Below are 12795 nucleotides of genomic sequence, written 5' to 3' on the forward strand. Positions count from 1 at the left end.
TATTATTTTTTAAAAAAAAATCCGTTTAATATGAAAGTATTTCATAAACACTGTTAAAATTATGAAAATATATGGAAGTAAAAGAAAATAGTCTCAACACAAAAAAGGGATCACAATTGCATATATTGTTTGCAATTTGCTTTATACACTTAAAATATTATGACTATCTTTCTATATCATTAAAAAAACTTCATCATTATTCTGAATGACTGCAAAGTATTTCATGATATGAATGCACTATAATTTATTCAGTCAGTTCCCTATTGTCAGACATTTAGATGGTTTGCAATTTTTTACAGTTATGAACCCTGTGTATTTGGCATACTATTTTTTGTTTTAACTAAAGAGTAGGATATGTCCATTTTTACTTCATGGGAACAAATCTTGGGACTTAAATTTCTAGGTCACAGGCTAGGCACAACTTATGTGCTTGTCAAACTGCTCTTCATAAAGTAGTATTTTTCAAACTGCAGATCACGACTCATTTAGTCGGTTGTAACTAGCAAGTAGAATTTTTTGAAGTATCAAGTGGGAAAGAAGAGACAATGTCAAAGTATACCACATACAGTAAGTACCAAGTAAGTGTTGTCAAAGTATACCACATACAGTAAGTACAAGTAAGTGTTAAGGAAATTTCTTTTCTGGTGTGTGTGTGTGTGTGTGTGTATACGATCACAACATGAAATGTACTTCTTATGTGGTTGCAATAGAAAAGTTTGAAAATCACTGCATAAAGTGTAGGAGAGAGGCTGTTCTCTGCTGTTTTACTAATACTTAGTTTTATGTTTTTACAAACAGCATAGGTGAATTACTGCACCTCATTCTCATTTAAATTTATAGTTTAATAATGTTTTTTGACCATTTGTACTGCTTTTGTCAATTTCTTGGTGATGGCAGATATTCATTTTCAATTATTAATCCATAAAAATATCTACATATTAAGTCATATAATATATATATGTGTGTATATACTATATACATATTACCTTTGTTACATATAATGCAGGTCTTTTTCTTTTTTGTGTTTTTTCATATTCCATTATTGCTTACAGTTGAGTGTTTTTATTTTTTGTTTGCCTATGACGATATAGCTGTTTTCAGTGTTGCATAGCTAAATTATCAATTCTTTTATTTTTTTTGCCTTTTGTATCATACTTAGAAAATTATTTTCTACTCTATAGGTAAGTAAATATTCATCTACATTCTAGTCAGTATCTTAAAATTCTACTTGTAACACATTTTGAGTTTGGCAAGTAGAGCTCTAAGCTCTAAGTTTACCTTTTCTAAACAACTATTAGATTATCTGAGCATTATATATTAACCAATCTATTCTTTACTGACTGATTTGAAGTGTCACCTTTATCACATTGTAAATCTTGAATATATCTGGATGATTTTTCTAGGTTTCCTAGTTTACCATGTGACCTATCTGTACCCTACCTGTACCACATTGTTTTTATTATTATAGTTTGTAAAGTTTTAAATACATGATAGAACATGTTCATCCATTACTGAAAAGAATTACTTTCCCTTTTATTCTTAGATGCCCTCACGTACACATTCTTCTAGATCAATTTTAATAAAATTTTGTTAAACTAAAAAACTGCCATTGGTAGTTTTTATTATTATTACATTAAATGAATAGCTTTAGTTGGAGAGAATTCATCTCTTGGCTATAATTCATCTCTTAGCTATAGTTAGTCTTTCACCAGGAGCCCTTTAATTCAAGTTGTCTTTTTAATAATTCAGTAAATTCTTACAGTCTTTTTCATATTTGTCCTGCATGTTTCTTATTGAATTCCTATTTTTAAAAATATTATGCATTTCATGGTATTTTCTAATTGCATATTGTCATTATAGAAATAGCTGTTAGTTGCTTAACATTTATTTTGGAGCTGGACATCTAAATATTCGTTTCTTAGTTCAAGTAATTTCCAACTGATTCATATAGGTTCTATATTATCTACAAATAATGCTAATTCTCTTTGCCAGTATTTCAAATTTGTTCTATGTTCTTGCCTTATTATGATGGGTAGAATATTACAAATAATATTAAACAATAGTGGTAATAGCCAGTAGCCTTGTTTTGTGTCTGATCTTAATGAGAACATCTCTATTTATTTTACCACTAAGTATGAATTGGCTAGTGGTTGTGCTTTATTCTACTTCTAGTTTACACAGAGTGTTTTTAAAACAAATCACTTGTTTATAAAACAAATCACTTGAGCTGCTCAAAAAACATCCTGTGCTAGGCACAGAATTCACTGGTAAATAAGACAAGTAAGTTTCCTGCTCTGACAGGTTTTTATTCTAGTGTATATGGGAGGAAGGAGGGGGATGGGAGGAAAGGAGATGAACATAAGCAAACAAAAGAAAATTAAATAGATAACCTCAGAAAGTGACAAGTTCTGTAAAAAAAAGAAAAATAGGGTAATGAGATAGTGAACAGAAATTCTAGTTCAGATAATGTGGAGATAATATTTAATGTGATACCTAAATTTCAAAGAGGCAGCCTTGCAAAGATCTGAGAGAAAAGCAAAGGGAAGAGCTAATGCCAGATGTCGTATTTTATAAAAATTTCTTTTTAGATTTTCTTGAAATCATTATATAATTTTTCTCCTTTAATGTGATCAACTACAAATAAATATGACCAGCTACATTAAGGATTTTCTAATGTTAAACTATCTTTGTTAAACTATCCTTGCACTCTGGGGGAGAACAACACTTGAGTATGGTGAATTTTTCTTTAATATATTGGTGGGCTGAGTTTGAACATGTTTGATTTAGAATTTCTCATTTAAGCTTATAAATGAAATTAATATCCATGGTTATACTATCTTTATTAAATAAACTAGGAATAGTTTAAATAGTTGGGAACCATCTGCTCCTTAGAGAGCTGAAAGAAACTGCCTGTAAAATTATTTTGACTTTTAAAAAGGAGTAGTTTTGTTGTTTATGTATGGGACTCCCCCCATTCCTTTCTTTTTTTTTTTTAGACAGAGTCTTGCTCTGTCGCCCAGGCTAGAGTGCAGTGGTGTGATCTCAGCTCACTGCAACTTCCACCTGCTGGGTTCAAGCTATTCTTGTCCTTCAGCCTCCTGCGTAGCTGGGACTACAGGCACCCGCCACCACGCTCAGTTAATTTTTGTATTATTAGTAGAGATGGGGTTTCGCCATGTTGGTCAGACTGGTCGAGAACTCCTGACCTCAAGTGATCTGCCTGCCTCGGCTTCCCAAAGTGCTGGGATTACAAGTGTGAGCCACCGCACACAGCCTGTTTATGTTTTTAATCACTGGGATTACAAGTGTGAGCCACCGCACACAGCCTGTTTATGTTTTTAATCACTATTTCATTTCAGCCATGAGTACTGGTCTAGTCAGGCACTTCTTTCTAAGTCAGTTGATCACACTTATTGCATATAATGATTTACATTTTTCTTCCCTATATATGTGATTATATTCCTTTCTCATTTCTAATGTGGTATTTTTTGGTTCTCTCCACCTTTTTTATTAGACTTGCCAGAGATTTATATATTTCTCTGGTCTTTTCACAAAATATATTTTTGGGTTTAATCATTTTACCTGTGTTAAATTTGTTAATTTATGCTTTTGTCTTTATTAATTTTTCTCTGTAACTAATTTAAAAAATTTTTTCAGATATTTACATTTATTTTTATTTGGTTTTAAGATAAAAAGCTTTTCAGATTCTTAGTTTATATGTTTACATTCCATACATTTTTCTTTACAGCGTTCTCACAGACATTACTTTATCTCAATTACTTGAGATTTGTTATCTCAATATTTCATTTTTATTTTCTCTTTGATCTAAGAGTTATTTGGATCAAAAATGACATTCTTTTTTTACTTTTTGTCCTTGACTAGTAATTTTTAATTTTATTGCATTATGATCAGAAAACATGCCTGAAAACATTTCACTAAAGTTTTCTCTGTCAATCAGTATATAGGTGATTGTACCAGTCCCTGCTGGAATCCTTATACATCTGAAAATGACTTTTGTTGTTCTTTACCTGGTGTTACATTTTTGTATCATAAGGTATTCTTCTCAAAAAGATAAATGCTACTTCACCTTCTTCTGGCATTTATTGTACTTGGTAATTTCAATGTCAACCTGATTTTTTCCTTTCATGATAACATTTTTAAAATGGAAAATTTACCAGGACATTTTTAGGTATAGATCTCTATTACTAATTTTGTCTTGTTTTCAGGAGGCTTTTGAATCTGAATCCTCTAGTCTTTTCCCTTTGTGGTGGCAAACACTTCCACTAGTATTTCTTACGATTGTGCCTTCTCCTTTTATAACTTCTAAAATTATTACAATGTGTATATTTTTCATCTTCAACTGCTCTCCTCCGTTTTATGGGAGCTTTCTCTTTTTTTTTTTTTTTGAGACGGGAGTCTCGCTCTGTTGCCCAGGCTGGAGTGCAGTGGTGCGATCTCGGCTCACTGCAAGCTCCGCCTCCCGAGTTCACGCCATTCTCCTGCCTCAGCCTCCCAAGCAGCCAGGACTACAGGGGCCCGCAGCCACGCCCGGCTTTTTTTTTTTTTTTTTTTTTTTTTTTGTATTTTTAGTAGAGATGGGGCTTCACCGTGTTAGCCAGGATGGTCTTGATCTCCTCACCGCGTGATCCGCCTGCCTCGGCCTCCCAAAGTGCTGGGATTACAGGCGTGAGCCACCGCGCCCAGCTAATGGGAGCTTTCTTTAGATCACCTTCATCATTGATTCAGTTCTCTGCAGGATCTAACCTTCAGGTCTTTACTTTAGTTCGATTTTTTCAATTTGATAATCACCTTATCATGTATCTGAAGGACTGATCTCAAGGGAAAGACAGGCAATAATCTTTATTCTTTCCTTTGAGAGTCACTTATTCTCAGGGGCTCATTTGCTTTGATTCCTTTGACTGCCTTCTTCTGAACTACTGAATCATTTCGAAGAACAGATAGCATTTCTGCTTCCTTTTTTTTTTTTTCCACTGGGAGAAGTGGGAGGAGGTGATAATGTTTGAACAGCTGGCTGGAGATTGTTTGAATCTCTGTTGGAATTCATTGGGAGGTTATTTCTTCATCCAGGATGATTTCTTCCTCAAATCTGCTTCCATCCTGCTCTGCCTTACAGAAATTCTTCCCGTTTTCATGAATGTGGATGGCATCTTCCCTGATTTCCAGCACAGACCCATATTCTCTATTTTAACAATTTCTTTTCCTCTGGTGGCTTCAATTGGTATGTGCAATGTGAGCAGGAAGGCAGAGTTAGAACCTTTAGATGCAGAGAGAGGCTCAGATTACTATATTGAACCACGAATCCACTAAACAGATACCAAAGAAAGCTCTGGTGGTAAACTGAAATATTTCATGAACCCTAGTTTACAAAGAGCAACAGAAACTTCTGTCCTCATTCCTTCCCTTAGGCGTGTTTGTGCACAAATAGTATTGTGCACATGGAGTCTTCTGTTTTACTCATTCTGTCTTCATCTCATTTTGTTTTGATTTACAGAAAGATGTAGACAAGGAGTTCTATTTGTTTCCTACAGTATTTGATGAGAATGAGAGTTTACTCCTGGAAGATAATATTAGAATGTTTACAACTGCACCTGATCAGGTGGATAAGGAAGATGAAGACTTTCAGGAATCTAATAAAATGCACTGTAAGTACTGCATCATCCACCAATCTACCAAGTTATTTTAGTACTGCATATGTAATGCTTTTAACTAAACCAAAATGTGAAGAGCTTTGCTCATTGATTATTTTTCAATAAATGATTACAATAGTGTCCTGAAGGTAATATCATTGGTTATTTGATGTGTCAATTAGTCATTATTTCACTTAATTCAAGATATGTCAATTACATGAATGGTCCTTAAAGTGTGGTCCCTATATCAGCAGCCTCAGCATCACTGAGGGACTTATTAGAAATGCAAATTCTTGGACCCCTACCCTGAACTACAAAGTCCGAAACTTTGGAGATGGATCCCGGCAATCTATTTTCAACAAACTCTGCAGGTGATTCTGATGAACGCTACAGTTTGAAAACTGCTGGAGCAGATGCTTTTCTCATGTGTGGCTCAATAATGACAGGCTCATTTGATTATTCAATATGCAGAAAGAGATGATCTCAGCCCTCAATGATTCTAACCCTTGACTGCACATTAGAATCACCTGGGAGCTTTCAAAAAATGACCAGTGCCCTGGAATACCACCAGAGATTTTTATTTAAGTCTAATATTAGATTTTTTTAATACCTAGTGTAATTCTAAAAAGTGGCTAGAGCTCAGAGACAGTGAGTTCATTATTCAAAAGGCCCACACCATTAATGGACATCAGTAAAAATTATTGTAGCTAGTAGAAGAAAAACATGTAAAGTTGTGTTACAAACTGGTATTTTCATGCTAGGTACTAGTCACGCTACCCACAACTTTTAAAATATCTCTTTTGATTCTGCATTTTTGTATATTTGGAAGCACTGAGACTATTATTCATCAAAAATAATTAAATATGCAAGATAAAGAAAAAAACCTCCTACATATGACCTTCCCTGTTATTCAAGATGAATTAGACTTTTTCATCTAGAACAGCAACACACTCCCAGTATATGGTGCACAGAAAAAGCTGTTATAATTCACAGATTTGGGTGCTCACAATTATAATCACTTAAAGAACTGGAAATGACAGAATCATTGTTTTAGCCAGGAAGAGCAGTGGGATTTCCAGGTTGCTAGGGATACTAGCATAGAACTTCAAGAACTATGCATTCAGCTCTGGTCCTTTCAGCCAGCGTCTGCTCTGGAAGTGCCAGGAACAGCAAGGAGTTGCAAGGACACTCCTGACACATAAAGCGTGGGCAGGCCTGAATAGGCCTTTTAAAAATTAAAAATTAAAAAAAAAGTTGGTCCTAGAAAGTCTGTGAGGTTGTCATGTAGTAGAATCTAAACCACTTCCAAAATGTTACTTCCCAACTTTCACAGCCATGAATGGATTCATGTATGGGAATCAGCCTGGTCTCAATATGTGCAAAGGAGATTCGGTCGTGTGGTACTTATTCAGCGCTGGAAATGAGGCCGATGTACATGGAATATACTTTTCAGGAAACACATATCTGTGGAGAGGAGAACGGAGAGACACAGTAAACCTCTTCCCTCAAACAAGTCTTACACTCCTCATGTGGCCTGACACGGAAGGTATATTTATTTAAAGCCAAGTCTCTAGTGGATGAATTTGTGTAGTTTTGGTTTAAAATTCTGTAGCAGAATGTGTTGGGTGATAAATGTATTCCTTCCCCAAGCCTCCCAAGTGCCCTTCCTATCTCTGAAAGAGCAAGTCCAGGCTACTATCAGCTGAAGTATATACCAGATGGGTCTGTTTCGTAGTGACTGAGGAGAATGCGGAGTAAGAAAAGAACAGGGTGTGGTTTTCTCCGTTTCCATAGGCTCCTCAAGATGATCCCTTTTTAGATTGTGGTCCTTTTAAAGAGAGCTGGAAAATCAGACTAGAAGGGGAATTACTCCCATAAATATTCTGCACCTAAACTTTTCATGTCTCTGTAGCCTAGATGTAGGCTGTAAGTAGAGGCTTGTTGGTTGCAAGTGAATATTCTATTCTAGCATTGTAGCCATGCAGATTCAGAGACATCTATAGACCTGGCTCTGAATGAGTAAAACAAACTAAAACAGAAGAGAAAGAATTTTAATCAAAATGTGAAAATATGCTAGCTTGTTTCAGGCTTTATTTGGTTTACGATATGCCACTGAAACTGAAGACCAATCCAGTGTCACCCTTCCTTCCTTCAACAAATGTAAATACAACAATGAACAAAAGAGATAAGATGTCTTATGCTGCTGCAATTCTAATGCAGGGAGACAGACAAGCCAGTATATTAATACATGTATGTCAAGTCATTATAAGTACATAAAGAAAAATAAGGCAGGGGAAGGGGGTGGTGAAAGGGGAAAGGGTCAAGATTCTCTCAGGAGGTGCTACTTAAGGAGAGGCCAGAATAAAATGAGGACATGAACCATGAAGATATTTTGGGGAGACAGCACAGGAAACAGCAAGTGCAAAGGTCCCAAGGCAGGCACACACTTGACCTGTTCTAAGAACAGCAAAAGGCCTTGGTGCATGGAGCAGGGTGAGCAGGAGGGGATGTAATCAGAGGTGTGGAAAGCTAGATCACCTAACTGAGGCCACAATAAGGACTTCAGCATTAATTCTGAGGAAGGTGGAGAGCCCCAGAGGGCACTAGCAAAGAAGTGACATGTTTTCTTATTTACCACTCCAGGGACTTTTAATGTTGAATGCCTTACAACTGATCATTACACAGGCGGCATGAAGCAAAAATATACTGTGAACCAATGCAGGCAGCAGTCTGAGGATTCCACCTTCTACCTGGGAGAGAGGACGTATTATATCGCAGCAGTGGAGGTGGAATGGGATTACTCCCCACAAAGGCAGTGGGAGAAGGAGCTGCATCATTTACAAGAGCGGAAGTAATTCTCCAGACTCTGATTCCCAATTTCAGCTGTAATTTTAGGTTTCCTTTTCAGAGAAGTAAGAATTACACCAAATTTTAGAGAAAAAAAAAGTTGCATTAAACAATAACAACAAAAACAACAACAAAACACTTCCTAGGAACTTGTCCTCATTCATTTCTGCTTCTCTCAATTTCCTCAAGGGAAAATTTCCATTTACCTCCTTTGATCCTTTGGAGTCTTGCTTTCTTTTCTGCTGCAGTGTCTTCTCACATTCATGTGCTCTCACGTGTCATTTATTTTCAAACTTAACAAAAGTTAATTCCCAAATTCAGAGCAGAAATATTATTCCCCTTAGCAACAGTTTGTTGCTTATTTTTCCTTCAGAGTTTTCATTGTTAGTCTAACAGTCATTTCACATTCTTAAAACTGTTATGTATGGAATATTTTAAACGCTTGAAAGTGATATAGCAGATATAGTCTCTACCCTCCAAGAACTTATACAGGAAAATATGGCACAAAATTAACAGTAACATGTGCATTATGGAAAAGTACAAAATAAATTCTGTATGAATAGATGTAAGTAGAGGATGATTAATAGAGCTTCAGAAACATTAATTTAGAGCAGGATCACTCATCACTTCTAGTTAGCCCTTTCTTCATACTTTTCCAAGCACCTTCCTCTCCATCATCCCACTTACATCATGCACTGACTGCACGGCGATGATCTGAGGGATTGGGGGGTGGGCAGGTGTTCGGATCCAGGGTGCATAGCACAACTGGTGACCTGTGGCTACCAGTGGTTACCTGGTTAGCTTCACAGCAGTAGTGAGTATGGTTTGCAGTGTAAAGGAGTAAACATTTATTTTGTAATTGGGTAAAATGGTTAAAAGGCTACAGGTGCCATTAGAAGTAAAAACTTCAGGAAAAGGGAATGCCTAGGAAAATATGTCCATTTCAGTTCCTATAAATCAGAAATACTGCACTTATAACATTTTAGAGTTATAAAATAATCTTAGAGATGATCTGTTCAAATATCTCATTTTAGGGATGAAAAAACTGAGGTTCCAATAGGCAGTGACTAGCTGGAGGAAATTTTCACTAGTGGCAGGGTAGAGGCCAGGACTCAGATGACTACACTTAAATGGCTAGGTGTGCCTTCTACCACACATAAAGTCTTATTATTCTTTCTTTGATTAAAAACTACTATAATTACTCTAATAAAAACTATATGTTTTATTCAAAATTTAAAGTTTAAAACTTAAGTTACATTTTCATTAAGACAAATACTAACCTTAGTTTTTTTTTTTTTTTTTTTTTTTAAGTGTTTCAAATGCATTTTTAGATAAGGAAGAGTTTTACATAGGCTCGAAGTACAAGAAAGTTGTGTATCGGCAGTATACTGATAGCACGTTCCGTGTTCCAGTGGAGAGAGAAGCTGAAGAAGAACATCTGGGAATTCTAGGTATGTTAATAGCTCCAGTTTATTAGGTGTGGGTTAATGATGTGATGCTACCTGCAGTAATAGTCAATTCATATCTATGGGTTTCATTTTCTTGGTTCATACATCAAAGTTGTTCAAATAAAAATTTAAAACTTAGTTATCTAAAAAAATAAGACCTAAGTTTATTAAATAACATGGCATACTAAAATATTGCTTATTTCTCTTAGAAACAATGTATTATCCCATATACTGATAAAATTATATATATTTTGTTTTTATCGAATTGATGCCTGTAGTTTTAGTGAAGTTCCCAGAAACTATTTTCTAATGAAATTCTGTATTTTGACAGAGTCTCGCTCTGTCGCCCAAGACAGAGTGCAGTGGCGTGATCTCAGCTCACTGCAACCTGCCGCTCCTGGGCTCGAGTGAGTCTCCCACCTCAGCCTCCCAAGTAGCTGGGACTACAGGGATGAGTCAGCACGTCTGGCTAATTTTTTAATTTTTAGGTGAAATGAGGTTTCGCCATGTTGGCCACGCTGGTCTCGAACTCCAGGCCTCAAGTGATCCACACACCTCAGCCTCCCAAAGTGCTGGGATTACAGGCATGAGGCACTACACCTGGCCCTAATGAAATTCTTAACCAAAGTCTCCCCATCATCCTACCCATTTCTCGCAAATTATAGCTATTTACTTTTAAAATTAAAATATAAATGATTAATTACAAGAAGAAATATACAAAAGGAAATTAATTACAATAGGAAATAAAGAAAAGAAAAAATGGTACCACATACTGCACAAAGCAGAGCAAAAGCTGCTTTCAATTTTTTAGGATTCACTTTCAGACAGAATGTCTAGAACTCGAGCAACACTGGTCTTGAGACATTTCTTTAAAACTATCAATTGCAGGGATCCCCACTCCTATCCCCACCCCACTGTGTTCCCATACGGTCAGCATTCCCCTGAGGTTTAGTTATCCTCAACCCCTACGCTAAGACACCAAAGCAAAATGGCATTGTTCCTGGAGCACAAAAATTCTACCAGACAAGAGACAAGCTAAGATTTGATAAAGGGTAGAAATGGGAGGGGTATCCCCACACCAAGGGCTGCAAAATGACTCCTGGCCAGATATCCAACCCACCATGATTAGACCAGTACTCTGTAAAGGACTTTCAGGCCAAACCTCCCCTAGAACTCTTAAGAGATAAACAAATGGTCTCCATCTTTATTTCCAGTGTGTTGATTCCAAATTCCCTGGGGTGCAGTATAAATCCAAGAGTATTACAGCACAAACCCATGGGGAGAGAAACAAGTTATCTTTGCTGATCTTTGCTTTTATTACTAAGTTAGACCTTCTGCTTGGACAGATATACAAGCCACTTTTCCTTTTCACTTTTGCCAGGTCCACAACTTCATGCAGATGTTGGAGACAAAGTCAAAATTATCTTTAAAAACATGGCCACAAGGCCCTACTCAATACATGCCCATGGGGTACAAACAGAGAGTTCTACAGTTATTCCAACATTACCAGGTACTCATGGTGCAGAGTTGGGGGGGGGCATTTTAACAGGGGTATACAGCCTTTCCACAAATGACTTTCATCATAGAGAGTCTGAACCAAGAAAGTGAAAAGGGAGGTAGTTGTGAAGAGGGGATGCAAGGAGGTATCTGTGTGTATGCAAGTACATGCACATGTTCATACTAAAAAAAAGTCCACAGGAGAGCTTAAGAGAAAAACCCAAAGGTAGTGGACATCTATGAATCCTCAAGGGTGAATCAGAGAGATGCTATCTCCTCGCTCAGCTAGATAGAACACAGCTCAAAGGACATCTACCACACTGCATGTGGCTGGATGTTCCCACGCCTGCCTCCAGCACATGTGGTTCTAAGGGCCAGAGGCCGCCACTTGGAACTCTAAATTCCCCCTATCTAGTCCAGTATCTGGCATGTATTAGGGGATCATCAAATGTTTCTTTAATAAACACAGAGTAAAATCTTAAACAGATTATATACATAGGTGAGCATTTTCTTTAACAAGAACCATATTTTTCTTCTATTAGTTATAAAGTTGGCTTCCAGGAAAAGACTATTTCTCAATAACTTACCAGGGAGTAGCAAGGGTGCTCTTTTAGGTAGAGTGGTCAGGAGGGCTTCCTTGAGGAGGTGGCATTGTTGAAAACACCTAAAGATTGAGAAGTAATGAAATTCAGGTAATTGTGCACAAAGAGATTCTAGGACCCTGAAGATAGGAGCATGCCTGGTGTGTTTGAGCAGCAGCAAGGCAACCAGAGGATAGAGAAGTGCACACAAGGGACAGAACGCTAGAGATGAGATCCAGGGAGAGTTGGAACCAGATGGGAGTAGGGAGGACCTCAGACTTGAGATTGAAGACTGATATTCTGATGGACACTTTTTAAGGGGCTGTTCTGGCTGATGTGTGGTTAAGTGACCATAAGGGGGAAGGACAGAATCTGGGGTCAGTTAAGGACCATTGCAATAATCTGGGTAAAATAATAATAATAATATCATCATCATCATCGAAATTTGGAACATGGTGGAAGCAGCTGAAGTGGTGAGATGTTATCATATTCTGGTTCTATTTTAAAGGTGGTGCTAAAAGGACCTGCTGGAAAATGGGCACTAGGGAGTGTTGTAGAAGAGAGGAGTCAAGCATGATCCCAAAGTTTTGGGCATTGACCACTGGTAGAAGAGCAGGTTGTAAAGGGGTGTGGAAAAGAGAAGGGAATGTTATTTTGTAGCTTATAAGTAAAAGCAGAGATGGCAAGAAAGTAATATGTGCAGGTGGTGAATACTTTATATTCTAGTGAAATTTTCTGCTTAGAAAAAGGGTGAGGACGTAGGAACAGCTCAGA

At 36.9% G+C, this 12795-nt stretch overlaps 1 protein-coding gene across 4 annotated transcripts in view; it reads left to right on the forward strand.

The window, feature by feature from the left end:
• Positions 1-12795, forward strand: part of LOC103241503 (ceruloplasmin) — a 59072-nt gene that overhangs the window by 27997 nt on the left and 18280 nt on the right. For all 4 annotated transcript variants that reach the window (XR_500450.3, XR_500451.3, XM_008008763.3 and 1 more), the window contains exons 10-14: positions 5513-5663; positions 6982-7194; positions 8292-8499; positions 9807-9946; positions 11325-11453. Coding sequence is in view for 2 of the 4 variants with exons in the window: in XM_008008763.3 (XP_008006954.3) it covers positions 5513-5663; positions 6982-7194; positions 8292-8499; positions 9807-9946; positions 11325-11453 (841 nt within the window). In the remaining 2 variants the exon portion in view is untranslated. The remainder of the gene's footprint in view (positions 1-5512; positions 5664-6981; positions 7195-8291; positions 8500-9806; positions 9947-11324; positions 11454-12795) is intronic.

Source organism: Chlorocebus sabaeus, chromosome 15 (genome assembly GCF_047675955.1).
Source record: "Chlorocebus sabaeus isolate Y175 chromosome 15, mChlSab1.0.hap1, whole genome shotgun sequence".
In the NCBI taxonomy this organism is placed as follows: domain Eukaryota; kingdom Metazoa; phylum Chordata; class Mammalia; order Primates; family Cercopithecidae; genus Chlorocebus; species Chlorocebus sabaeus.